Below are 27,176 nucleotides of genomic sequence, written 5' to 3'. Positions count from 1 at the left end.
AAACACCCTTCAATTTAACATTGGCATCTGCTATATTCCAGTGTGTGGTGCAGAGTGTTCTGAGTGGTTTAACAAATGTCTTCTTTTTCCAAGATGCAGTGGAGTTAGATCATTTCAAGTCAGTTTGGTCAGAGTCGGCAGTGCTCAACGGGAATGTAAAAAGAGGTGAAAGATTTGGTATACCGGTATTTGCGCAAGAGACCAACGGATTAGTTGCATGAGGAACACAACAGAATGTCTGCCACGAAAATTAGGCCCAGAATAGATTTTTTGTGGTCCAATATGGACCGGGATACTGAGAGGTTTGTCAGTAATTGTGTTACTTACCATTGTGCCAATAGAATTTCCCAAGAAAGCTTGAGAGAAGGTGGGATTTAACATTTATGGCCCTTTTTTCGTGTCCAGATGAAGAAGGCAAGTATGCTGTGGTACTAATGGATTACTTCTCCAAATGGACAGAAGAGACATTTTTGAGGGAGATCAAGGCTTCCAATGAAGGGGAGCTTTTGTGAAGAGGTTTTTAGGTAACAAGGTTGCCCTGGGATGGCGAATATGACAATGGAACAGAATTTGTGGCAGAAGAATTTCAATCTTTATTCAGGGAGGAGGGAATTGAGAATTTCTGGACTTCAGTATACCATTTTGAGGAAAAAGGTCTGGTTGAGCATTTTAATCATGTTCTTGGTGAGAGTGTTCAGTTAGCTTTGGGCAAAGGTTTGGATTAGAAGCATGATAAAACAAATGTTGTTGAGATATAGGACCCCATTCAGCTATATGAGAAGCTCCAGTTTTCCTGTTGAAATGTTGGAGTATCTTGTACAACAGTCCTGCCTGCATGGATAGGAAGAGCCAATTATTTGAAAATAAAAAGTTTGGGGAAGGTTGATCTGTTGTATTCGGCTGTTCCTTGCCCTTAACGTTGGGTCATTGAATTCTTGAATTAGAATGAGCGAAAGCCTCTGCCCACCAGGAGTTCAACACTGAAAATCTGTTTAGTGGTAATCAACACATTTTGCTATCCTCATCCTGCTTTTCTTCTTAAAGCTTATGGTCTGACTTCTTTTGGTTAAAGAAAATTGCTGCTGCTTATTTCTCTAACCTTTGGGGATTCGGTACTTCCCTGTTTTTGTGCGTCAATATAGTGTATATTACAGTAATATAGCAGAGGCATGACCCCCCCATCCCCTCCATGTCCCCTTCTGTGGTTTATTGTGGTGGCTAACCTGGATGGATGAATGTATCGTTTTCAGCCTCATGAACATAGAACTGTGGTAATTTGGGACTAAAGGTTGATCAGTGGTGATATGCTCTTTGTTGTACATCATCCAGAAACCTTCCTAGTAAGAGAAGCACTACTTCCTTAAGTTGATTGCCTCATGTCTCCTACAATTACGGAGATAGATGTATAGAGTTGTGTTAAAAAGGGTTCCAAAGACAACTGGTAACCAAAGACCCTTTTATGTTGCCCGGCGGTATCGCCTCTATGACCCACCAATATTAATCAATGAAGAAGCAGGCGCTGGAGACTGGAAGGCGGGAAACGAGGATTTTATTCTCTCCGGAGGAGAACACATCAATTCAGACAGCAAGTATCGTCACGAGGTGCTCTAACCACATCTCTGAGGCCGGGCCTCTTATACTAGAGTTTACGACCTTTATTGCACATAACACATTCTCGTAATATTTTAATACTTGAAAGAACATCCTCGGAATCTCCCCTCCAGACCCGTTCCCACATACATTTACAGTTGGATTCCCCACCCCGGTCACAACAGGTGATGGTGGTCGCACAGCAGGGCATTCCGCCGATTCACGGAATGCGTGGGGTTGATCGGATCTCATGGAGTGGGGGCTTTGATCGGTTCGGGGGTCTTTTGATGGGGAGGGGAAGCTTCCTACTGTACGGGGTAATAAACAGTATCCGCAGGGTCAGGTGGCAGCCTGGGAACGAGGAAGACAAACGGGGACACAGGGAAAGGGGGTTTGCATCAAAAGGGTTTGAGGCCATGAAAGGAATGAAGGGAGGTGTCGCGCTGGGAACAGGATGGGGTTCCGTGGTGAAGCTGCGCTGGAGAGGGGTTTATGACCCAAGGCATGAGAGAGCGGGGGGGTTGTCAGCGTGCGGGGGAATGCTTGCGAGGTCAAGAGAGAGAGAGACGCGCTGGCTATTAGTGAGGGGCAGGGAGGCCATGGTGCTCAAAATGGCTGCCGCTTACGCGCACGAATGGGCTCGAAAAGGGGCAAGATGGCGCAGATAATGTTCACCAAGATTGTATTCATTTTTCACAGTCCTCCCTTTAACATTTCCAAGACATCTTGCTGGCCTATTTCCTATCTACACCTATATGCAGCAATCACAAGTAAGGGAGAGGGGATTTAGGCAAAGGAACTGTGCATATACATTATTTTATAAACATCACGTTGAAAAATTTCATCATTTAGTAAGCGGGTTCATTGTTAAGTTGGTTGCAGGAAAAATCATCGTAATGCAATATCAGACTAGAATTACGTAGCGAGGGCGTAGGGTACAGATCATAGGCACTTATAGTCATTTAAAAACAGGAGCTGATAAGTTATCATATAAGTAAGTCCTTTTTGTATTCGGCGGGAGCATAGTTAGTCCAATGGTGGTCGGGAGAGAAATGAGATATAGAAAAAATAGAAATCAGAGTTTTCGGTGTCTTTGTCGTCTTCTGTTGGCACTGTTAAGCACCTGGATTACCTATCAACAGAAATGTTCATGTGGATTGAGTCGTCAGAGGTCTGCGGGCAGGGGTACATTTTGTTTTGCTTCGACAAACCTCATAGGAGCAATGTTTTACGGTTTTGGAACAGGTGCACTTTCTTTTGTAACGCAGAGCATTGATTTGCAAAATAAAAATGCGATAGTTCCAGAATTGTGAGATCTGTTTGTTTCTTGAGTCTCTGTGGTGGGCATTTCCTGTTGCTTCCATCATCTTCAGGGTGTTTGGTAGCGGGCAGATCCACAGACTTTGTTTATCTTTTCTTCGGGGGCGACCCTTGGTGGAGTTCTAGGTCACCGTTCTGGGATTTAACACAGTTCGTGGTCTACTTAGTCGGAGCTCCCTCCCTTTGACGTAGGGAGTACTCTTCTCTGGGTAGCTCAGTAGGATTTGGAGGAACTTGGGAGTTCGGATGGAAAGGTGCGGGTGTGAACAGTCCTTATGGTAGGTCGGAGGAGGAGGGGATGGAGCAAGGCCAAGTCGGGAACAGATCAGGGGGAGGCGGAGAGTTTTCGACAGGCGAGTCCGTAACCATGTTCAGAGAGCGGGGGCTTTTGGCACACGTTGATCATATAGCAGGGGCTTTTGGGTCGGCCCTTTCCTTTAACACTGCCCCGTCCGGCGTCTCCTTACTGCTGTGGTCTCGCCTCGGCCTCCGTTGCTGATGTTCCACAATCCGCAGTCAGGCCGCGTGCTCCCACATCCGGTCTCTTTCTCCTCCGACAGTGATACCCTTAAATGAGTGTTGAAAAGACAGTCTTTAGAGATTTTGCAGAAAAAGGTAATTACATGAATCTATTTTCTTTCCCAACACCAAGCGACTAGCGTAAGCACTCGCTACATTTGAGATTTTTGCGGCTTACGTATAAACAATTGATGATGGGTTTGCTGGATTCCTTGCAACTTCCTTTTATTGGCTAATTCTTTGACGCTTTGATGATTATTACGTTCATTTGTCATATGTCTATTATAGTAGATGTCAGTTCTTCTGGCAGAGACCCATTTCTCTAGTACGAGTCTTGCATGGCTAGGCTAGTTTTCAGGGTCTTGTATTTTACAAAAAGTGCAACGTGCTATTCACCATAGTCTGATAAGCATCCTTCTGAGGGATGAACATAGGCTAAACGAGTCTGCATTACATAAAAACATCTTATTTTCAACCATGCCTACTGCAACAAGTTCTTTCGTTTTTCAATCTAATTTTCAACTTTGCACACATCCTTCTAACTTTCTATATAAATCCTCGCAACCTGGTTACTACAAAAACTCGGGAGGGGTGGTTTGCAATAATTATTAAACTTATCCTCGGGGAAGGAGGGATCTGATGGATACCAAACTGGGGGCCTTTTGGGTAGATGGGGGTGTCTCGATCATTTCTTACAGCTTGGGGTACGGAGACAATTTTCAATGGGGATGGTCGCATCACCACAGACACATTTTTATCATAGGAGCCACTGACAAAGAGTTCCCTGAGAGTGGGTCAAATTTAGGGAACCTTAGTCGTCTTACCTGTCCCTTTCCTATCGGCCAATTTAAATTTCATCCATATTTTAGTAGAAAAGGAGAGGTAGTAACGTGGTACCAATACAATTTTATTTAGGACAGATTTGCACAAATACTTGTGGTATTTGGGGCCAATCAGGAGGTGCACCAGGTTCGCCAATTAGGTGCCAGCTGCTAGGAAGAGGGAAAGTGTGGAGGGGTGGAAGAGTGAGTGAGAGAAAGAGAGAGAGAGAGAGAGAGAGAGAGAGAGAGAGAGAGACAAATAGGCCGAACAGTACACGTGTGATATAGAGAATGACCGTGTATTGTTTGGGCTATTCAGTGCGTTACCCAACGTTAGACGTTTCGGGTCTGTGTTAGGAGGTGGGAAGCATGCAATTTTGGGACAGAAAAGCGTTAGATTTGGTAAAAAGGTCGTGAGAGCGTCCTTGTTGTGCCATTTTGTAGCGCTAGTCCGTCTTCATGCATCGGGCGTGACGTGGTTCCAGATCCCTTATGATACTCTAATCGGGATTCTAAGGTAACCTGCAGAGGGAAAAAGGGGGAGAAAAAGGGGGGGGTAGGGGGACAACATTCGAACACATCAAATGTAAGGGCACGAAAATCCTTTACTTACCACATACTCGTACTTGTCTCTTCGGGATATAATCCCTTAGGGTTCTGGTTTCTTAAAGTCATGGGGGCAGGCAATGTGATAGGTGGTTTATGAGGAGGTTCGAGGATGGCGTTAAGGATCGTGTGTAGTGAAAAACGCTAAAAAGAGGAATCAGAGGTACCTAGCGCGAGGTACCCGGTTTCGTAGATGTATCCGGTCATCGGGGTCCCAAAATCATTCCCAAAGCTGTGATGTTTTTAAGGCATACCAGTTCTTTGTTCAACCCTGTACCTTAGTACCTTCGACCACCATATCCTTATAGCAATTTATCAATCACACCATTTTACTTTACCCATTCTCTGAAGTCGAGGTCCTTCTTCATAAGCAGTGTATCATACCTTCGTTTTGACCATCAACCCAGGGCCGAACAACCATTTCTCGGATAACCTAAAAAAAGAGAGCAGAACAGTTGCGCACAGAAAAACCCTCCCACCGATACCCGTATTTACAAAAGTACGCGGAGCCTATCCATAGCTTCTAAGACTTTTATTTGTAGAGTTATTCAGTACGTAAAAGGTGAGAGCGCAATTCATATTTTGGCCTGACATGTCGTCGATGGAAGCACATACAGTAGGGGGTTATTTTGTAGTACAAGATCATGTAAAAAGGTCTAATTAATTATTTGTAAGTAACCAAAAACATTTCATTGCGTGACGAAGGAATCAGGGGCATTTCAGTTCATAGATGGAAACACAGTCAAGCTCATCGTAATCATATTTCCTAAATGCAAACCGCGGGCGTGCATCATGAGCGACGTTATGTATCAGTTACAACAAATATCAAAAATAAATTGTTCATTGAAATCAACATTTTTACAGAACCTCTTCTTAAATGTTTGCCAAGTGCACCCTCCTCCCTTTAACATTGAGTGCGCAATGGTTCATATACATACATATATATCTTAGTACATCAAGTTTCATTAGCTAAGGAACACCATGAGGCACCCGTAAGTTCCATTGATACCAGCGCCATTTTGGGCGAGGCCGGTTTAGTCCGGAAGTAGCATCAGGGGCAAAATATCCCCGACAATTGGCGGTTGGACCAGAGTCCCTTTCGGTAGTTCAAAAAGAAAACTGTGCTAACAAAGGGGCTGGTGGTGTGGACCGTCAATCAAGAGAGGGAGGGGGTAAAGTCTCTCTTACCGGGTCATGTTGATGTTCAGCCGGAACTTGCTCGAGCTCGTTAGCCCATAATGTTCCTGGGTGGTTCAGACGGAAGCTGATGCAGACACGAGAGCACCGCCATCTTGTTGCTGTGCCGTGGTTATTTCATTTGAGATCAATGCAACTGTTCCTCACCGGAAGCCTGAAGGGGCCGAGGGCTCTTGGGACTTTGATAGAATCTTCAAAGTCGAGGGGATGTTTGTCGATGGTGGGGGCTTGCGCCCAGGTGGGCAAGCGCCCGAGTTGCAATTTCGGACAAAGTTACTCCCGCGGCCTAGACCCGCCTTTCAAGGGCCCAGACGCCATTTTGAGGCCCTGCAGCAACCTTTGCCGTATCCATCAGGAGCGGAGGAAAACTTCTTGTGATGGCGAAAAACAGAGCATCATGCGGTTGGAGCAGGACATTTTGGTTCGGGGCGCCAGGGTGCAGCAGTGGAGCCCTCATCTGGGGAGGTGAGGGAGGCTCACCGTGCCGTCTTCCTCTCCCGGTGCATCCTACGCCGTCTCTTGGAATCAGGGGCGCACATGATGACCACCCTACACCCCTGATTCCGACTCTTGGGGGACCACTGTACATCCGGTACTCCGGAAATATGCCCATCGGACATTGTGTGTCCTGTACCACGCAAGTATACCAGCCGGGTCTTGTATATCCTGTACTGAGAAAATATACGAGTCGGGCATTGTATGTCCTGTGTTGCGGAAATATACCAGCCGGACATTATATTTCCTGTGCAGCGTAGGTATATGGCCGTCGCCCGGCTGGAGGACATCGGCGTCGGGCCAGGGCAGGGAAGCCTCCTACCTGTGGAGGTGGAAGAGGCTCGTCCGCGTCGCCTCTTCCTCCCTGCCCACCCTGCATCCGTTCGATGGAGGAATTCGTGATGGCCGGACCAGGAGATATGAGGGAGGGGGTCATTTTCATCCGCCCCCTCCCTACTCGCGGCCCGGGGGACGCCATCCCTGGAAGGGCAGTATGGGAAGACCATTTCATTGCCTGCTGTGTGGAGTCTCCAGTACCTTCTCGCCAGCGGTCTCTTTTTGGCCCATGGTTGCTGGCAGGCCCCGCCCCACACGTGCTATGTGTTTCGGATGGGCGGGACCGTCGAACTGTTACATTGGAAGACTTCCGGAGTGAGCATAATATGTTTTGTATTTTTCCTATTAGTAAAGTTGTTTTTTAGAGAGTTCTACTAGTTATTCTATTTACTGTTGGTTGTGTGTTTTACCGTAATTAAATCCTAAGTTATATAATAGACGCTTGGCTTTCTTGAGTCTTTTTCTCTAACGGGGGGTTGTTTACACTGACCTGCAGTTGTGTTTGTTTTTCAGAGTGGGGGAGCAACAGAGAGCAATCAGTCCCAGAACTCTAACATGTCGTTGAAATTGGTCTGACGAAATCTGTGCCACCGAGCATAATCAAACGGGGTGGTCCTGTCTGCACTAGTCTGATTGGTTTTTATCTCGTGCCTTTTCCCTTTCTGTCGGCCTGTTCTTTCTGTCGACCCTCCGTTCTTACCTATGCTTTGCAGAGTCGGGCATTGGGCTTTCCAGTGTCCAAGATATTTACAGAAAGCACATTGGTTTTGTTTTAAATCTGTCCGTCCTGTGCGTAATGTCGGGGGATTACCTTCAGGTCGTTGTGTTCCGGGGTTGGCTTGTCGGCACATCCCCTTACACCATTCGTTTTTCATGTCTACTCCTCGGGGCTGTGCCATCGCTGGCCCTTCCCTTTGCCTACTAGACGTTTGGAGGTTTGTCCGTCGTGTCCCTTCACCTTTTCTAAATTCGTCGCTCTCCCTTCGTTGCGTGGCTTCTTTGCGCCACATACCGAGACTATCGAGCATAATAGGTGTTGTTTCATTCCTACGAAGGGCTATTTCTACTGTTTCTATTTTGTCGAGATCAAAGGATCCTCTCAGTGGCCACTGTCTTTCTCGATCCTTTTTCGTATATTTATGCCACAGCTCACTATAGGCTATAGCAATTAATCCATGCTTCATGAACATGTCCTTATTAGGGGTGCCTTCCAGCGGAGCCGGATGGTTCATCTCTAATAAGCGGTCCGGGTTAAACAGGCTACTGACCAGTGGGGAGAAGACAGGCATGACGGATCACAATGGGATAATAATCAGCACTACCTATCTTATCACTGCGCGCAAAGACTAGACAGAATATTTCTATTCTACGTTGTTTGCACGTAGTGAATACCTCATGAACCAATTCTGAGCAATCGATCAATGTCAGGTCGAAAATAAAAAATCAATATGGTCAATGGGGAGAATAAGTAGGCTCGCAAAGGTTCGCGTCACCTACCCTTTCACTATCTGTAAAGAGGGGACCTAATCTTCCCTGTTTTCAGACAGAGAATCTCCAGAAAACAATCTATAACCGTTAATCAATGGGGCAAAGGGGCAATTGTTTAGTGGGGGAGAAAAATAGGTCCGACGGGTGCGTACCTATCCTTCGCTGTTTAAAAAGGGAGAGCCTGTTGTTTCTCCGTTCGTAGACAGTGAATCTCCAATAAATTAACAAAGAGTAATACTAGTATTTTCACAACAATTATCAATTTCTTTCAATTATCTATCACTTTCGCAATTCGTCGTGTTTACACGACCTTACCCGGACCGCATGGACAGTTTCTCGTCTTCCGAATCCAGCGCCCGATCGTCCTCTTCTCTTAGTACTTCTCGTGGCACTCCTGATGGTTCCCAGTCAGGACCGCAGATCACTCGAGAGAGGTCTGTTCGGAACCAGTGAAGTTCGGATGATCGGCTGTCAGACGAGGGTCTATCGGACAGGGTACCTTCCGATCGTTGCAGTCGTTCACTCTGTCGTCAGGACCTCTCCCACTGGATCCACGAGTCGCTGATGGGCCCCACGTTTGGGACGCCAATTGTTAAAAAGGGTTCCAAAGACAACTGGTAACCAAAGACCCTTTTATGTTGCCCGGCGGTATCGCCTCTATGACCCACCAATATTAATCAATGAAGAAGCAGGCGCTGGAGACTGGAAGGCGGGAAACGAGGATTTTATTCTCTCCGGAGGAGAACACATCAATTCAGACAGCAAGTATCGTCACGAGGTGCTCTAACCACATCTCTGAGGCCGGGCCTCTTATACTAGAGTTTACGACCTTTATTGCACATAACACATTCTCGTAATATTTTAATACTTGAAAGAACATCCTCGGAATCTCCCCTCCAGACCCGTTCCCACATACATTTACAGTTGGATTCCCCACCCCGGTCACAACAGGTGATGGTGGTCGCACAGCAGGGCATTCCGCCGATTCACGGAATGCGTGGGGTTGATCGGATCTCATGGAGTGGGGGCTTTGATCGGTTCGGGGGTCTTTTGATGGGGAGGGGAAGCTTCCTACTGTACGGGGTAATAAACAGTATCCGCAGGGTCAGGTGGCAGCCTGGGAACGAGGAAGACAAACGGGGACACAGGGAAAGGGGGTTTGCATCAAAAGGGTTTGAGGCCATGAAAGGAATGAAGGGAGGTGTCGCTCTGGGAACAGGATGGGGTTCCGTGGTGAAGCTGCGCTGGAGAGGGGTTTATGACCCAAGGCATGAGAGAGCGGGGGGGTTGTCAGCGTGCGGGGGAATGCTTGCGAGGTCAAGAGAGAGACGCGCTGGCTATTAGTGAGGGGCAGGGAGGCCATGGTGCTCAAAATGGCTGCCGCTTACGCGCACGAATGGGCTCGAAAAGGGGCAAGATGGCGCAGATAATGTTCACCAAGATTGTATTCATTTTTCACAGTTGGTGTCAGTGACTAGTGTTTGGTGTGTTCGCCTTCCAGTCGGCTAGTTAGTACCTTTCTGAAATGATGTATTCATTTGTTTAGTTCTACTAATATACTTAGGTTTGGGAGACCTATTAATGATTTAAAGTAAACAAAAAAAGCGATGACCGTCAATACCGGCCACACCATAGCGCTTTGTTTTTATTTACTTTAAGCCATGTTGCACAGAAGCCTGCACTGCTCTGCAACAAGTCGAAAAAATCATTGACAACGCCACTAGGTCTCACATAGGCAAAACCTGTCGGCATTGGCAAAGCTGGTTATGTTTCTATGCTGTCACGCTTCACATCAGGGAAGGAGCACATTTACCCGACCAAGGTGCTACTTTTCAGTTTATGGTTTTGATTTTATTTTATAATTGAACACTTTTCTTTTGTGCATTTCTAGATGTCTCTTGTATCTCAAGCGCTTGTTATTCTGATTAATCTTATTTTATCCAACATCTGTTTATCAAAATTGTAAAGAAAGCCCCCTATTTATTTCTGTTGTGATAAGGGTTACATAATCATGCCAAGTCTGTTTTTCTACGGGGCAGTGCACATTAATAATCATACATTCACAAGTTGTTAGAGTGCCCTCAAGGTTGTTCTGTTAATATATTTCCTCAGGATGGAAAGATCTTATTTAGAGAGGGACTGTATTTTTATTACGATTGACAATGTCACAAGATTTTACGTGGTGAAATGGAGAACAAAATAATGGAAAGGTTATACATGGAAAAGTTAATTATATGAGCAAGTGGGGAGGAGCTTTCCTTGCTTTTTAATTATAGTTGTGCATCTTACAGTGCTACGCTTTTCCTAAGAACTTTGCATTCCTTATACCATCCTCATTTCTATGCTTTCGTTGTTTAACAGGAGAGACATCAAGGAAGCATAGATGCGAAACGTCAATAGTCATAAGCAAAAAACACTGGAGCAGTTTTATATAGTGCAAACGTGACCCGAACTAATTAGAGCACTTAACATGAGCAAAAGTTAATTTACCCAAGGACACATTTTTTTCTTTATAGGCATTGGGAGATTAAATGATTTGCCCAGAAATCACAGGAGGTTGAGCTGATGCCGAGACTCGAACCTTTCTCCAGCTCCAAAGTCAACAGCTCTTCCCGTTATGTTACGTCCCCTTTGAAAATAGTTTAAGAAGACCATGGAGTGTAAGGTAAAATCACATCTATCGCGTTTTTAATTTCTGTGGTTCGGTTTCAGCGTGAAAAGAAAAAAAATCTGTCAGCGCACTTAAATGTGTTTGTGACACTTGTGCCATTGTCTTCCCTGTAAATATGATAACTTTAAAGCTGGGAATAAATTTGAGGGAGGAGCAGACAGCAAAGAAGTCAAATGGAGCAGTAACAGGGGGAGGAGGGGGGACGATTAAGGAGAGGGACTGCACTAAAACAAAAAAGAAAAACAAAACAAAGTACAGGAGCCTGCAGCCAGTGGAAGTACATTGGCTGCAAGAAGCAGTACAAGCTCCAAGCTTCACGGCCTGGATGAAGACTTGAAGCCCAGGAGGAAGCCGGAGGATGCGCTGACCAATAGGAAGCAGGCAAATGATTAACAAGGCAGCCAACCAATGGTAAGTAAAGGTAAGTAATGGGCAGGCTCTAATCCCCTTTTACATATTTTGTTTTCTTTCAAAAGATTTCGCAAGCACAGTGCGAGCACTGTGCAGTGGAAACCTAAAAATTGCTGGCAGGGTGGTAGCCGGAACGCGTATATCCTTAGGGTCTGAATCACACAAAGATTGTGCCAATTAGCACTAGAAATCAACCACTTGATCAATTCAGGACCCCAGGTTTTATTTGGTGTGACTGTTGACTTTCTGCAGGGGGAGGGTGGGTGTTTGCATGTTCACTTGTGCACCCAAGACTGAAGTGTACCCATCAAGAATTTGAAAGCCTTGTCAGAGGCAGCAAACTCCTAACTGTCTAAATATTTTCGGAAGGAGTGTGAAACGTATTCATGATAGGCGGGCTATCACTTTGTGTGTTAATATTAATAATAATAATGTTGAGTGTGATGCCTAGAAAAGCAATATCTCAGACTTACTTCCTTCTGTCTTTCTGCACTTTCCTGTGAAGCGGGGGTCATTTAGCATAGAGTTTGTGGTTGATGTTACCTGTGCACACCTTTTCAGGGTTCAGTTCTCACAAGAAGTATATGGACTACCCTCTAACAATGGTCATGATAAGAGTGATATTTTTAGAAAATCCTTGGAGGCAATTTCATGCCAAGAATAGTAACTTGAAATGGTGGTGGGCCCCACTGAACGTAAAGCTGAAGTAACCTGTGCTTTGGGTGGACATGGGTGACAACATTAGAATGAGTAGAACCAATTTAGTTATGAAATCGTCGTTAATATTCTGTTGTCCAACAAAGGACTGTACACACCATATATCTAATAACCAAGAAAAAGAGCATACACAATGTCACCCTGGTGGTGTAATGGTAAATACAGAAAGATCCACTTTTGTAATAAGGCCACAAATACTTTCAGAAACGGTAGGAATTAAGGATCCACAGAGGTTTGTATTTATTTTGTAGCTGCAGTTGCAGAACACTGATATATTGTACTCAGTGCATATATGTGGTGCTGAAGTATTTGCAATTTCCTAAATTGTGAGGAGTGTGCAACTGCCTTGTTAAATATATAAGTTTTTAGAAGGTGGTGTTGCGCCACTGGCTGTTCTCCTGGGAACTATAAACCCACCCTGCTATCTTGTATACTGTCAAGGTAAAAATGTTGGGCAGTCCTAAAGGAGGATGTCATCTTTTTTGTTCACTGTGCCTTCAGAATTGTGAAGGCTTTGGGTTTTATGCAGTGTGTCATCATTGAGAAGATTAAACCATTTTGCAAAAGGAAGGTGTCCCCCTGGAGATTTTATGGTTGTTCCTAAACAGTAGTCTGTTGTTTTTGTATACACCCCTCATTCTATGGCAGTCTGAAGGTCATAACATTAAATGGAGTTGATCATCCAATCGATTGATGACAGCAGTAGCTTCCATCATTGATAGCTGCAGTGTTTTGGCCACAGCCATGAGTCTTTGGTTTGAACAAGATCTAGGAAGGCTGGTCTCAGCACCTTTAGGCTTGGAAATTCAGGAAATAGGCACGAAGAGACATCAAAAACGTTTCCAATGTGGAAGTTGTGTCTTTGGTTTGTCTCAGCGTTTTAGTAGACAGAAGCTTAATTAGAGAGCCCTCTACTGTCTTTTCCATGAAGACTGGTCAGTGGGTTTCAGCTGCAATTTGGAGCGGCCTGCTGGGGCTCTCAGTGTATGTAAACATGTACAGAATCAACCCTTCAATCTGGGTTGTCTAACAACTTCTTGTTTCTTCAGCAGTGGCACCAATATCTTAAACCTTGCATGATCAGTATTCTTACTAACAAGCCTCATTGTGCTGATCAGCATGCTCTAGTGAAAGACACTTATAATACATTTTGTGTGGCTGTAATAAGATACATTTTTCTTCCTGTTTTACAAGAATGTAAATTAGCAGAAGTTACATATGACCTGCTGCTTAAGCATGACGAAAAATGTCTTGGATCCTCTAGTATTCAGACTAAGTGTCTACACTTTTATGTCACTGGTTCCTATTTAATGTTTAGCCAATACAAAAAAAACTAAAGATAAGTGTTAATATTAAAGTATCAGTTCACGAGACTTGGCATGAAACATTCTGTTACACATTGTCAATGTGAAACACAAACTTATAGTATTATGGAAAATTTTTCAAGCATTAAACACTGTCGTCATAACTGCTGAATGTGTATATGGTAACATAAGGTTACAAAATACGACATGTTACCTAGGTTTTGCCGATTATTCTTAGGGCGCATGATGACATACTTAATGCATCGTGAGATAAAGAAGAGTAGAAAGATGGAGAAACATAATGCAAAAGGAAGACGGGACGCTCATCTGGCAGTGGCAAGTCATTATCCATACAGAAAACTAATAAAGAAAAAGGCATAAGGCAATGAAGATTTTTGACTGTTTTGTTTTTCTGGAGGGAGAGATCAAGTTTGTTCCAAAGTCGTCTGGATTGGCAAATCACATCAGTTTTTGAAAAAAGGGAATTTTCAGAACTCCTAACAATGAATAGTCTGGCCCACCATGTATGTATTAAGAGGTCCTTCATATACTTACAATCAAGTAGTATGTTTTTGCTGCCGGAGGCCAGAAATTAATCTATTAGAATTCGAGCTCTGAATACTCTCATCATAGGATAGAAGGTGCAGTAAAGATACCTAGGGTAACTATAGCATAGTGTGTAAATTCTTCTGTCTACAGCTTAGAATTCCATCCCAGAACGGTTTAACATGGGCATTTGTAGATCATGCAGCATAGATCCGCATCTTCCTCTTTACAATTCCAGCAATTGTTAAAATCTAGTAGGTGTATTTTATGGTGTTTATCTGGAGTCTGGTATGCATCATGTATTGACCAAAATCTGGTTTGAATTACAGGAGGTGCAATTTTTTTCTACAAAAGATAAGATCCAATTCTCTATTCAGTTAATCGGGGGGAATTTTTTTTAATGTAATAGATGTCTCTTTTTATGATCCCTTTGATCGATGAGGTTCTAGGGGTGTCGAAAACTTGTATATTTTGCAATCTACACGACCCAGCTTTACACATGTCCTGAGTAAGGAGGGGACATGCCTGATTTAGGTTATTGGAACCTTCAATGTGAGCAAACTGTAAATATCTCGGTTGAATAATTCATATTCAAGTTCCATGTACATAATCAGGTTTTTATGTGCACAAGATACATAACTAGTAAAATGACTTTTACCACCCACATCCTCTTGAACGGCATTTTCCTGTCTTGCTGAATGTTGGGATTGCAGGGTAGAGACGCAAGGCATGATTTTGGCATTTTGTTTTTTAATTTTCTATCATTCAGTGCTTCCATAGTGTTGCTAATTATCTTGTGTGATTTGGCAATCCGAATTCATTTAATTGTTGTGATGGAGCAAGGAGAGAGTGGGAACAGAAGATCATTTTCTAAAGATAGCCATTTTGAGTCGGCTGGTTTCTGGTCTCTTCTTTGAACCACCATGCATTTTGCCTGATGAGAAAAGCCTCTTGATACTTCTTATATTCTGGGAGATTAGGGGAAGGCCCCTTTTAAAGATTGTTAGATGGCAGGATTGTGCCCAGCAAGCATCTTCAAAATTAGATGGATACTGCAAAGGTGATTCAACTGACTTGAAATATTCCAAGCAGTAAGACTGTGTGCCAATGCAGATGTGTTGCCTTGTTTGAAGAACTTCACACCACACTCAAATGATAACAACTCTAATGAGATTGTCTGGTTTCAGTGTTTTCTACTAGAATACATTTAGGATAAGAGGGATAGATTATCCAGGGTGGCAGGGGAGTTTTGTTTCATAAAACTGCAGCTATGGTGAGAAATACAGCGCAAGTACAGCACTGTTCAAGGTTAGACGCTTGAGCATACTTTTGTGAAATTGCAGCAAAAGCTACAAAAAGGCAAGAGAAAGGAAACCAAAATGTAAAAAATGAAAAATAACGAGGTGCCCCAAGGTGCCAAGGCTATTAGTGGTGCCTAGTGTGAGCCAACCTTCAACAGCTAGACATTGATATAGGGGAAGACTGGACTACCCGAGCTTCGAAGATGTGCTGCGAGCTTTGCCATCACTTTTATGAACACCCGAGGGACAATCATGTGCCCTAAAGGGAACTCTACAAATTGAAAATGCTCCTGGCCTACTGTGCACTGCAGATAGCACCTGGGAGCCTGCAAGAGACTAGGACATGCAAATAAGCATCTACCATCCAGTTTTCGGACTCCAGGTCAGACAAAACCTGTGCCAGCATGAGCATCTTGAATTTGTCTTTTTTTGCAGGAAAATGTTGAAAGGGCAAAAATCTAAAAAATTATGAAGGCATCAGTCTTTCTTCTGTAGAAAGATGCAGCGGAAATAACACCCAGTCCCTATCTAAGAGGCTGAAACTCTCTCTATGATCCCTTTGCCAAAAACATCTTGCACTTTCTGCTGCAAAAGAGAAAAGTGGTCCTCTATCAGCTGCCGTGATGGGGTTGGAAAGAGCGGCAAGGCAGAAAGAATTGGGAAGTCATAGCACCATTGTACAAATTAGATGACCCATTTGTAAGAAGTGAGGTTTTACCACCCCTGGGGGATATAGCAGGTACTGCCTCCTACAGGGTGGCTGTGTGCTGGAAATGACACACTAGAGGGGCAGGGGACAGAGATATGTGTTTTTCTTGATGCCCTGGGTGTTGCCTTTGGTAGCCATGGCCCGAACTCGAAAGGTCCGGAGGGGCTTGTAGAACTGGTGGTGGAGTCTAGCACTGTCGATGAACCAAACCCCTTGCGTATACCCAAAATCAAAAAAAGATGTTGGAGAAACTGACAGGCATGGAAAGACCCAAGGAGTGAGCTATGTGGCACTTCACTTTGAACCACTTTAAGGCTGAAAATCGCCATCTCAGCAAATCGGCAAAAACCATCAATGGCATGTTCTTTAAGGATGCCTGGACATCCCCTGGGAAGCCAGTGTACCTCATCTAAGCATGGCACTGAAGCTCCCTAGTCATGTCAATTGCCAGGAACAAGCAATCGGCTGTGTCTATGCCCAACTGGCTAACAAATTGGACTGCATCTCTACCATCCTAAATAGTTTGGGCTAAGGATGCCCATAAGCATTCGGGGACAGCCTGTAAAATCTGATCGATCATGTCCTATAGTGTATGGGTTTAGCAGCAAAGAAGGCAGCTGGCATTTTTGGAGTGTAGGGCAAGGCCCGTGGAACAAAACATGATGCTTGCCAAATGCCTCCATAAGTTTGGATCTGCAGTCAGGAGAGGTCATTGGAAAAGCATTAGGGCTGATCTCACTGGTGGACACATGAACTACTAAGCTCTCTGGCATTGGGTGCTGCGAGAAAATTAAGGTTGCAGGGACCTGGGCTGTGACGAGTAACCTGTCTGTTGACCAATCTGCCTCAGTGGTTTCATATCAAGGTCTACAGCAGCCTTTCTGATCACTACTGCAAACTATGCACTCTCCTATGTGGCTGGACCAGGAGAAGATCCCAACCCAGTGTATGGGGAGGTGTCCAGACCCCTGGCATCATGTAGTTCTTCATACCAATGCTACTAGTCACAGTGTGGGACAAATTTGTCCCCATCGTCACTTAAGGTTTGGCTTTTGGTCGAGTCTGAGCCATACATTTAATGCAAAGTCTGTGTGTGACTGTGTGGCAAATGTAGTGTGGTAGGACGATTTGCCCATAGGCTACACCACTCTGGGATCAGAACGCCACCTCCACAGGGGTCAAGACCAGTTCAACTTCCAAGTAGGAACCCACTATACGTTGTGGATCTTCCTCCGGAACCAGTGCAGATGGTGGAACCAGGCCTAAAGTCAGCACTGAAGCCAGTGAAACGGGTTTGAGGGGCACAGGCAGTGCAGAGGGTGTATACACGGTGGTAGTCCAACTGGAGGGAGGCCCTTACGGATCCTTGTGGTCCAAAAGCACACCACAGGGAGCTGAAGCATACTGAAAATGTGCAAGATGGCCTCCCTACACACACACTGGCAGGATACACCAAGGAATCAAACAGGTTTTTTAGGGATTTCTTTTTAGAATCAAACTGTTTTACTGAAAGACCAAAACAAAAACCTGACCAAAAGTAGGATTTCTATTTTAAATCACTGTAAATGATGTTCATCCAACATATTTTATTCATAAAAGAATAGCAAGGTGCACACCTTTGCTACTCTTGTGTAAAAGGTAGACAGCGTGCATACTTACGTTTCAGGTAGTCAGACTGTGTGTGCCTGAAGCTGGTCGACAGGTCTTGGAGGGCCTGGGCTAAGGAAGACACGACATTCCGTAGTACTCGTTCTTCTTGCTCCGTACAACTGCGTGACCTGGTCTGCAAAGCCTGCACAGCTCGCTGACATCTGTGAAAAAGCTGAAATTAAGGTAAAGCTATGTGAGAAGATCATGAGCACAGAATACAGGCCGTACAGAATAGTGTACCACTATTGACATTGGCAAAAAGAAGTAAAAAAAAAAAAAAAAAAAGACATCTGATAACCTGTCAATCCCATAAATATAAACTTTAAAATAGCCTGATGCTATAAACAATCTTAAATTTGTTTTTGCGCTCTTAAATTTACTTCTGTACAATGTGTACAAAATTAAAAAGGCCCTAAAAATACATACATAGGTTTCGTTTTCCAAAAACCTAGGTTTTAAGGGTGCATACTTAATGACACTTGATTCAAGGGAAGCCCATGAACCCTAAATACGAAGACACATTCTTTATTATCATACTGGATGAAGCTTTCTGATCTACAAAAGATCGCTTTAACAATCTTAAACTAAAACCCTTTTTACTTGATCACAAAGTAGCAGGCTTCCACAGCCAATTTTAAAATGGCTGCCTGCTGACAAAACTTTGTTTACCACAAATCTGATCTGATCATGGCAGATGGAGTCATATGACTAAAAACAAGTATTCTGCATGTTCAGACCTAAAAAGGGAACTACCACAATGTCATCAGTATGATGTATCTTTTGCTTTTACACATGTAGATTAACACACTTGTAGAGACCGTGTTTAGAAAGTCTGTTGATGTGGCTCTCCTCAGGTAAAATTGCATGTACAACCTAAAATACATACTTTTGTAGACTGTGTTAAAGGTTATTTTTAATATTCTCTGTTCAGGGCATTATATTTAGGTTTGATGCCACCACAGGAGGTCGGTGTCCTTGACAGGGTTTTTTTGATAGTGTTATCAGAGCAGTGGTCTTTTTATGGGCCCACTAGAAACCATGCTATTTCGCAAAGTAGTCCGATGTGGTCAAAACATATGCATTCTGTTATTTGTAAATCAGTTGTGCAACAAATATTTAGGGGCACAGAATTACAGTTTAACTACATGTATGAATATCTGCACATTCTGTAAACAAATGCGTTAAAAACAACTGAACAGGAATAAGAACAATGGACACATTTTCCAAGAGGCAAGATTTATTTCCTGAGATTAAAAATTAATTTCTAAATTCATTATTGACACGGTCCTGGAACTGGGGTAAAACACTTATTAAAGAGTGTGATCAGCTATTTATTAAAATTTAAAGGGGAGGAGAAAATATTGGACTGCAATTGCATTTTGTGTCAATCGTGTACAAGATAAAATATGTAGATGTAAAGAGACTAGCTATCAAGCAAAGACAAATTCAAAGTTATTTTACCGAACTGGTTGTCCGAGCTTGTGGAAGGGAGGGCAGATAATGAACACTATGTTTGCCAATAATAAAGTAAAGGGATGGGAGTAAGCAAAGTGAACAGAGAAATGGGTGTTCCACCAATGAGAGTGAAAGCGAGCAGTTGGTAGTTTTTTGTTGTGACGGTTAACAATTTTAAACTATGGAAGAATATCATTTCCATGTGTGCCATGTATGACTGGTTCTGTGTGAAGTCTTGGATTAAAACGTTTAGATATGGTTCTTGTGACAGAGACTGCAAATTGTTGAATACCTAACTTTTAACTAAAAGATTCTCAGTGGGGGGCAAAACACCACCACATATTCAAGGGAATCGTAGATCCCTTCACATATTAATATGTACTTACATTGGTCTTATATCATCTTTCAGGTATACAAACGGTTATGTGGCCTATGACTAGCTGAGATTGAGTCATGGAGGAAGAGTTGGAGCAATCATTCTGGCTTCTACATAGGACTATTCTTTATCAATTTGGTGCCCGCTGATGGCGGACTTTCATTTTTTGCTACTTTGTGTGTAGAGCACTGTAGAAGATGGAGGGTTTTAGTTTTCAGGGATCATATAGACATCGGTAGATTATCTTTGGGTTCATGGTAGTAATAAGTGGTTTTTACTCGATTTTTCAACTGACTTGGCTGAACAAACATTTCACCATAGGGGAGGATGTATCATAAAATACAACTATTTTAGTACATAGTATATTTTTTCCACTGATTTTCACTAATACAACGTACAGGTATAACTACACAGAATGGTGTAAAGATGGTGAATTTCAGTTACAAACTAATTCCGGATTTGCGAGTCCAAAAATGTCAAGGTAATCTTTCGCTTTGAGCGACAAACTGAAAAAGTTATCTGTGTTAAATCGGCCTGGCAAACTAAACTGTACACAGTTAATTGTACAGTATCTAGTGGAGTGCACTTTTTAGGTCTAGCTTGAAAATGCAGCTTCCCAGACCTTCTGACATCAAAAGAAGCACTAAGCTAACTTGTTCATTTTCCACCCTTCTAAATTTCATTGAACAGACATGTGCTTCTGCTGATTATTCTCAATACTGTAACCCGGAGTTTGTTATGGTGAAAAGTCATTGCCCAAGGCAGTGGGAAATGTTATCTCAGATAGCGTAGATTAGACCTGTTAATTATGAAACACGACAAAATCAGAAGGCCTGAATTATTTATTGTGAAAAGCAGATCATATGTTAAAGGCATTTGTGTGGAATAGTATATACTTTGTTGTAATGAGTGTAAAAAAGTATTTTCTAATGCAGACTCCAGGTCAAATAAAGTAGAAAGTGCTTCTACATTATGTAACCTGCGACCAGTACAGAAGGAAGATATTTTGCATTATGAACTTCCAGACAAATATAACAGTAGTGGGTTAACATTTGTGAACCAAATGAAGTAGGAATAGCTTTTACAATGTAAACCATATTTTTATTATTCCAATGCTAATCTCATCTTACATTTTGTAGCTCTAGATTGTATTAGCTATTATGGCACTTTGCACTTTTTTTCTCCTTGTTGACTCCGACATATAATTATAGATTTTGTATTTCATAGAATAAAAAGAGAAAGTTTACCAATATAATATGTGATATTCCCTCAAAATAGATTTTTTATTCGAAGAGCTTTTTAAACTATGGAATAGCTCATGATCTAGTATAAATAAGAGGAAGTCAGGGTTTAGGTTATATTAATTGTTTTCATGTTTTATGAAACGCATTGTGATGTTAAGTATATGTTGTATGTTTGTGTTTCCTTACTGGCACAAAATCAAACAAAATAAAATAAACATTAAAAAAACGAAAACATTGTAATCTAGGACAAATGCAATAGGAAAAAGTATTGCAGTGCAAACTCAGACAAATGCAATAGGAAGGGCATTTACATTGTGAAGTCCATCACTAACACCACAGGAGGTGTTAAGATTTTGTAAAATACAAACAGGATGAGTTTACTACAGGATTTGTTTAAGGATTGGCCATAGTTTATGCTTGATGTCTCCATTATGAGACTTAAACTTCATGGCAATGTCTACTTTGGCTCAGTCTGTAATGACTAACAGGTCTCACCCAGCCAGAACAGTATGGTTAAGTTCATGTTAAATTTAAAAGGCTTATTTTATTGATTTTTAAATGTGGCGACAAATGCAGTAGGCCTATCATTTTAGATTGTGAGCAACATGAGGAAGTCGGTAGACAAACATTTTTAGATGTGAAAAGTCTGATGGTTATCAACAAGACTATATGTGACTGTTGCTAGACTTTTGACGATTTGCGCACCATCAGGCTCCAACTGTAAACAATACCTCACAAATAACGGGAGTGGACTACATTCATAGTGTCAGTTGTCCCATGGGATATTTCTCGTAGAGAGCTGATCTGTACCCTGGTTAAGGTGAAGGGCCAATATCTGATGGGTTCCAATTTATAATTTCACCTGAAAAAACAAATATTTGTCATTTTGATATTAGTATTTAGCTGTGTGTGTACGCAGTAAAGAACTTTTTTTGCATTTTATAGAAAAAGGAATGTCTGGAAATTGATTTACTGAGTAATGTTCTGCGTTTCTAGTCCACAGCACTTCCATGAGTCAGCCTTGCACTGCTATGCTTGGTAATACTTAGAGTTCAGGGCTACAGTGGTGACTGTTTTAGGTCTGGTCACAGTAAATTCATAGTGTGTTTTGAGGGAGACTTTATGTTCATATTGATGTATATTTTGGGTATGCCTAAAATGTTTGATGTGTTATCTGCCTTGAGAGGCACATGTTCATTTTAAAAGCCAATAGGCTTACTTAAAAAAAATGTATGTGGTGAAAAAAGGCAACAGGCCTCTCATTTTACACTGAACGTCTTGACAATGCTGCAGGCCCAACCTTGCTTATCAGGAAAAGTATCGTGTATAGGCCGATATAGGGGCCTTTAGTTTTTGAGGTGGTGGGGGGCGGGGGGGGTAAGAGTAAGAGCCTGCTGCCATGTAAATTGTCACCTGGTACCTCACAGGTAACAGGAACCGGAATTGGTGCAACTGGTTAGTTACCTCATACGATATTTCTCTGGGATTCTTTGTTTGCAGTAACTGAGTGATTCTGCAAGGCCCTTATAACAAGGGATTTCAGTTTTCAACACCATTTGTAAATATCTGTATTTCTGTGCATAGGATTTAGTTGTGTGTACTTTACAGTATTGTTTTCTGTTTGAAGAAGAATGGCTGGACACCGATTAATTTGTGTGCCTTGCTGAGTTTTCATTTTCAGGCCACATCACTTCCCCGAGTCAACCACGGACTGCTTTGCCGCATTACTGTGAGATGTGCTAAAAGAGGTAATTACTCCCAAGTATGAGGGAGAGACATACATGAACTTTAGGACATTAAAGGAGAGAGAGCTCTCAATGTCGCAATTGGAGCTCAGTAACTACTAATTGCCCTGGGACATCCAGAACCAGACAGATTTCTCCAATACGAAGGAGTTTTGTACTGTGACAGCTCTGATAAATACAATAGGAAAGGATTTTGCATTGTGAACTCTGCAACAAGTATAATAGGAAGGGGTTTTACACTGTGTACTCTGACAAATACAATAAGGACAATTTGTTGACAAGTGTGACAATTATAATAGGAAGGGGTCTTACAATGTAAACTTACTTACTCAAAAATTCAAAAGGGACACATTTTTATATTATGAACTCTGACAAATACAAAAAGATAGGCTCTTCATGATTAACTTTTGTGGCTAACACCACAGGAAGAGACCTTGCATCGTAAACTCTGAGAAAATAGGAATGGGAATGAACTCAGACATTTGCAACTGGAAATGGTTTTGCATGATGAACTCTCTAGCAAATACAATAGGAAAGGGTTTTACATTGTGAATCCAGGATTTTTGTACAAACACCAGACAATGATTAAAAATGACTGTGCAGTTTATAGAATTCTGTAAGTTTTGTTTTGCTCCTTTAGTTGCTGTAATTCATTATTTTGCCGTATAATTTCTAACTTTCTTTTTAAACTATGCTGCTAATAATTAATTCCTTATCCTGCAAATTGGTATGTTGGACAATTACTTTTAACATCAGAAGTGTCTTGCTTCCATCACATATTTGATGATAACCCTTTGAATTTTAAGGCTGATAAGACAGAACATTTTCATTGTCACTTGCTCTTGGACCACTTCTATCTCCTGCTAATATGACCAAAAATGTTGGTGTTTGTATCAGCACTGATGTTACCTTCTGCCAGCATGTTAATAATATCACTGGCGTAAGTTACTTCATTTTGAAGAGCTTATTAAAAATCCTTCCTTATCTCAAAGTTAAAAAGAGAGGTTTGATGACCCAGGCAGGCATGCCATCCAGTTTCAACTACAGGAATGTAGTCTTCCTCGAATAACAAAAATATTTTATCTGTTGCCTTCAGATTGTGCAAAATGCAGCTGCTATGTCGGTCACTTAATATACCAAAGTGCACTTCTGTTAAATCCTAATTGGACTTCCTCCATAGGTTACCAATCAAATGAATATTGCTTTAAGACACCATGCATAGTGCTCAGTGCACTGTCTAGCACTGGTTCCAAACAGCTCAGCTCTCTGCTTCAGCCACAGATGCCCTCTTACATGCCTTGCATCTCTTCTAGTGTGCTCTCAGTTGTGTTCATGTTCCATGAAACCTGAGCAAGCACACCCTCTTTCTTGGTTAGATCTTATCCCAGCACACCAAAGGTAAAGATCCATATGAATGCAGACTGAGTGGTGTGCTTGTGAGAGTGAAGGGTGCAGCACAATAAAACTAGACCTACATCCATTGCCAATACTTGGCCAGTAAAGAGAAATGCATCTGTTGTATCTTGAGTCTTCCTGCTGCTCAGCTAGAATGCATGTGATGTGGAATGTTGGATGAATGGAATGTTAGTGGTTTGTGAATGTCAGTTGGATGAGGGCTGAGCAGCAGGACAGCTGCTCCTGATGGGGTTATCGTTTCTATCTTAACATCTTAGATTATTCAAGTTACTTTATTAAGTTATCTTGAAGTACTGACATATTCCTGATTACATCAGCATCCATGGTCTAAATGTGTTTTAGATCCCTACTTAAAACCGCACCTGCGTGATTTCCTGGGTGGTGATCTCGATTGCATGTTCTTCGTCACTGCTGTCGTCCAGTGTTGGCCTGTTCAGGTGTTTATCATGCAGACTGGCCAATTCCTTCATCTTTAGTTTGATCCTGGTGATGTCATACTGAATCTAAAAGCCCCAGAAAAAAAGTCATTATAGATTTTTATTAAAGAAATACCAAGGCAGTCTAATGTGGTATGAAAATGATTTTGTTATGCTGTAATGATATACACACTCACTGATAGGAGAAAGAACAAAGAGGAATCATTATGAACAAGCTTTGCGACGGGCAGTGGTATTAAAAGACTAAGGTGTTTTAATCTATAGAATGTTTAACGAAGTAGACTAAAAGACCAGTAAATGGCATGTTTATTGTTTAAAAATGAAGTAAATACATTTTTCACCTGCGCACTGCCTGCATCTTTTACTTGTTTTCAAAGTGCCCTCTTATAAAAACCGGACTTTGGAATCAAAACAGTTAGCGCCATCAACGTTTTGGAGATTTGTTCCAGCACTTGTTGAAAAGGATCTGATGATCATGAAATAGCAGTCCTTCTCAAACATATGGAAAGAATCCACCTTTTTTTTGGAGACTCCTATTTAAATAATGAAATCAGCTCCACCCATACACTTTTGAGTAAAACGCTACGTCACCACTTAGTAGATCAACGTGCTCCAAACTTCAAATCTTTTTTTAACGTGCGGTTGCCCTCACTAAATAGAGATGCCAATGCAAAGTGCAAATGAACAAATCACCAGGACCGCCTTTGGCTCACAAGCAGCACCCTGTCCTACATTACAAGATGCACAGTAAGCGAACTTGCCAGAAAAGCAGATTTCAGCAATGTTTAGATGCATGTTGCAGACATCTCGAACAAGTGGCTATTTTGCGCAGCATCCACCTTGCATTATGCGTTTCCATTGGAAGGCATGAGGGACTATTTTACATCTCAAAAGTACACTCCATTATTACTCGGTTTGTAACTTTCATTTTTTTAAATCTCATATATATGATCTATTCAGATAGCAATCCTTTCTTGAAACATTTCCCTAGCACTGGTATGCCAATGTGCAGGCTTTCAAGTCAAACAGCATTTGTGCTGCAATGCATGTAAACTGCATTTTGGAACGCCAGTCTGTGCTTGCTCTGGCACATTTGCCAATGCTTGTTTCTAACGGATTCCTGCTCTACTGCAGCTTTGATATCAGACAAACTTCCAAGTCAATCTGCTTCTAAATCAAGGCCCTGCTAAACAAACACTCGATTTACCGTATTTTAGTTATTGTCAAAACCCAGATGAAAGCATTGGCTGTGTGGACACGGAGCACAGCAGAGTGGAAATGTAACTTACTTCTTCAATTCCATCCACCCATTTGGGCGGCAGTCGCTTGGTGACACCAATTGCTGCTTCAGGGTCCAAACTAATGCCGGACACTAGGGCCATGCGATCATCGGCGAGCTACATGAAGGAAGGAAAATATATGTTTGGGTTAGAAAGCAATCTCTCTAGCAAACCTAATAAATACTTCCATCACGCAACATAATTTGCCTCATGGGTCTTTGGACACCAATATCACACATTATCAACCACAACTCACAGCACACACATTTCCTAAACACGCTTCTCTTACTTGGGCTATTCAGTTATCGGATATGTATTTGCCAGAATATACCTTATGCCCCCCAAATTTTTTTTTTTATATAAATATATTTTTTTACGTTTATTATATAAGTCCTTGTTCAAAATCATACTCTTTGTCACTCTCCTAATCACTTGCAACAACTGTTGCTACTTTCTAATTCCATCCTATTGGGGTGATACACAGACCGTGCACATTTTAATTCATAATTGGTGTGAAGGCATCTTAACTTAGAAAAACAGAACGAGTTTAAAAGAAAGCCCAATTATCCTATAGAGACTTAGGAGTATGAAGAATGCGGCCTAAGCATTTTCTGGCCAGCAGGCCTGTTAATCATTTTCAGAGAGACTCCTTTCTCAATTTAGTTGATGCTGGTGTACAATTTTTTTCCCACTTCCATGATCCCAGTAAGGTAATACCCAGTCTCTCATAGGGTCACACAGTCATACATGTAGGACCAGCAGTTAACTCTCGCTAGCCTACACCAATGCCGCAAATGCAGGCAGTCTAAACCTACTTTGACATGTTCAAGTGCCTCAAAGTGTAGACAGCATTTTGGTCTGGAGGTTCCGACAAACAATTATCAACAGGTCTGATGCTGGCCACCAGCCTTTTGGCTTGTCAATGCTTGTTTTTATGATTTTTTTTTTTTTTTTTTTATCAAAGGTTTATTGTTGGGCAGCTTCCAGGCCCTTGTCACTCTACCAAAAAACAAACGAACAAAAAAAAAAACATTGGCTAAAAGCAAACAAATCTTTTCTCTTGGAAAGCACACGTAGCCTTAGTAGCTTGTGGCACTTGAGGGAACTACTGTGTGTGTGGGTGTGCTCCAAGTGAAAGAGAAGACTGCCGTCACTCAATGAAGTTAGCAAGTGGATTAAGTGGGATGAAACATTGTTGTATGCTGCAGTGGGCGATGAAAAGTGTCATAACGGACCAATGGATGACTAGGTCTATTAAACACACAATTTTAGTCAAATGAAAAGGTTTCGGCTAGCCCAAGACCTAAAAATTGGGTTTCCTTCAAAATAGCATCTATGATTATTTGAATGCATTTTCAACCTCACCTCGAGTTACAACCCCCCTGCGATCTCAGATGGTCGGACAGCCTAAATGACATGAGCACGAATGGGCAAGTGAAGCTATTCGGTCAAGAATCTTCTGGAGCAGTCTGCCTGCCCCCTTCAGCAATGTGCCGGAACGCCTGCTCATGTCAGGCTTATTCTAATTGCATCGATTTGGGC

At 42.2% G+C, this 27,176-nt stretch overlaps 1 protein-coding gene across 2 annotated transcripts in view; it reads right to left on the bottom strand.

The window, feature by feature from the left end:
* The window catches only part of STX16 (syntaxin 16), a 91,137-nt gene that overhangs the window by 18,133 nt on the left and 45,828 nt on the right, over nucleotides 1-27,176 (bottom strand). For both annotated transcript variants that reach the window (XM_086932632.1, XM_086932633.1), the window contains exons 2-4: nucleotides 25,644-25,751; nucleotides 24,280-24,420; nucleotides 17,691-17,853 (exon numbers count right to left, since the gene is read on the bottom strand). In XM_086932632.1, coding sequence (XP_086788758.1) covers nucleotides 17,691-17,853; nucleotides 24,280-24,420; nucleotides 25,644-25,751 — 412 coding nt within the window. The remainder of the gene's footprint in view (nucleotides 1-17,690; nucleotides 17,854-24,279; nucleotides 24,421-25,643; nucleotides 25,752-27,176) is intronic.

The sequence above is a fragment of the Lissotriton vulgaris genome, chromosome 7, assembly GCF_964263255.1.
Source record: "Lissotriton vulgaris chromosome 7, aLisVul1.2, whole genome shotgun sequence".
NCBI classification, from domain to species: Eukaryota; Metazoa; Chordata; class Amphibia; order Caudata; family Salamandridae; genus Lissotriton; species Lissotriton vulgaris.
This window is presented reverse-complemented; position numbering and strand designations above follow the sequence as displayed.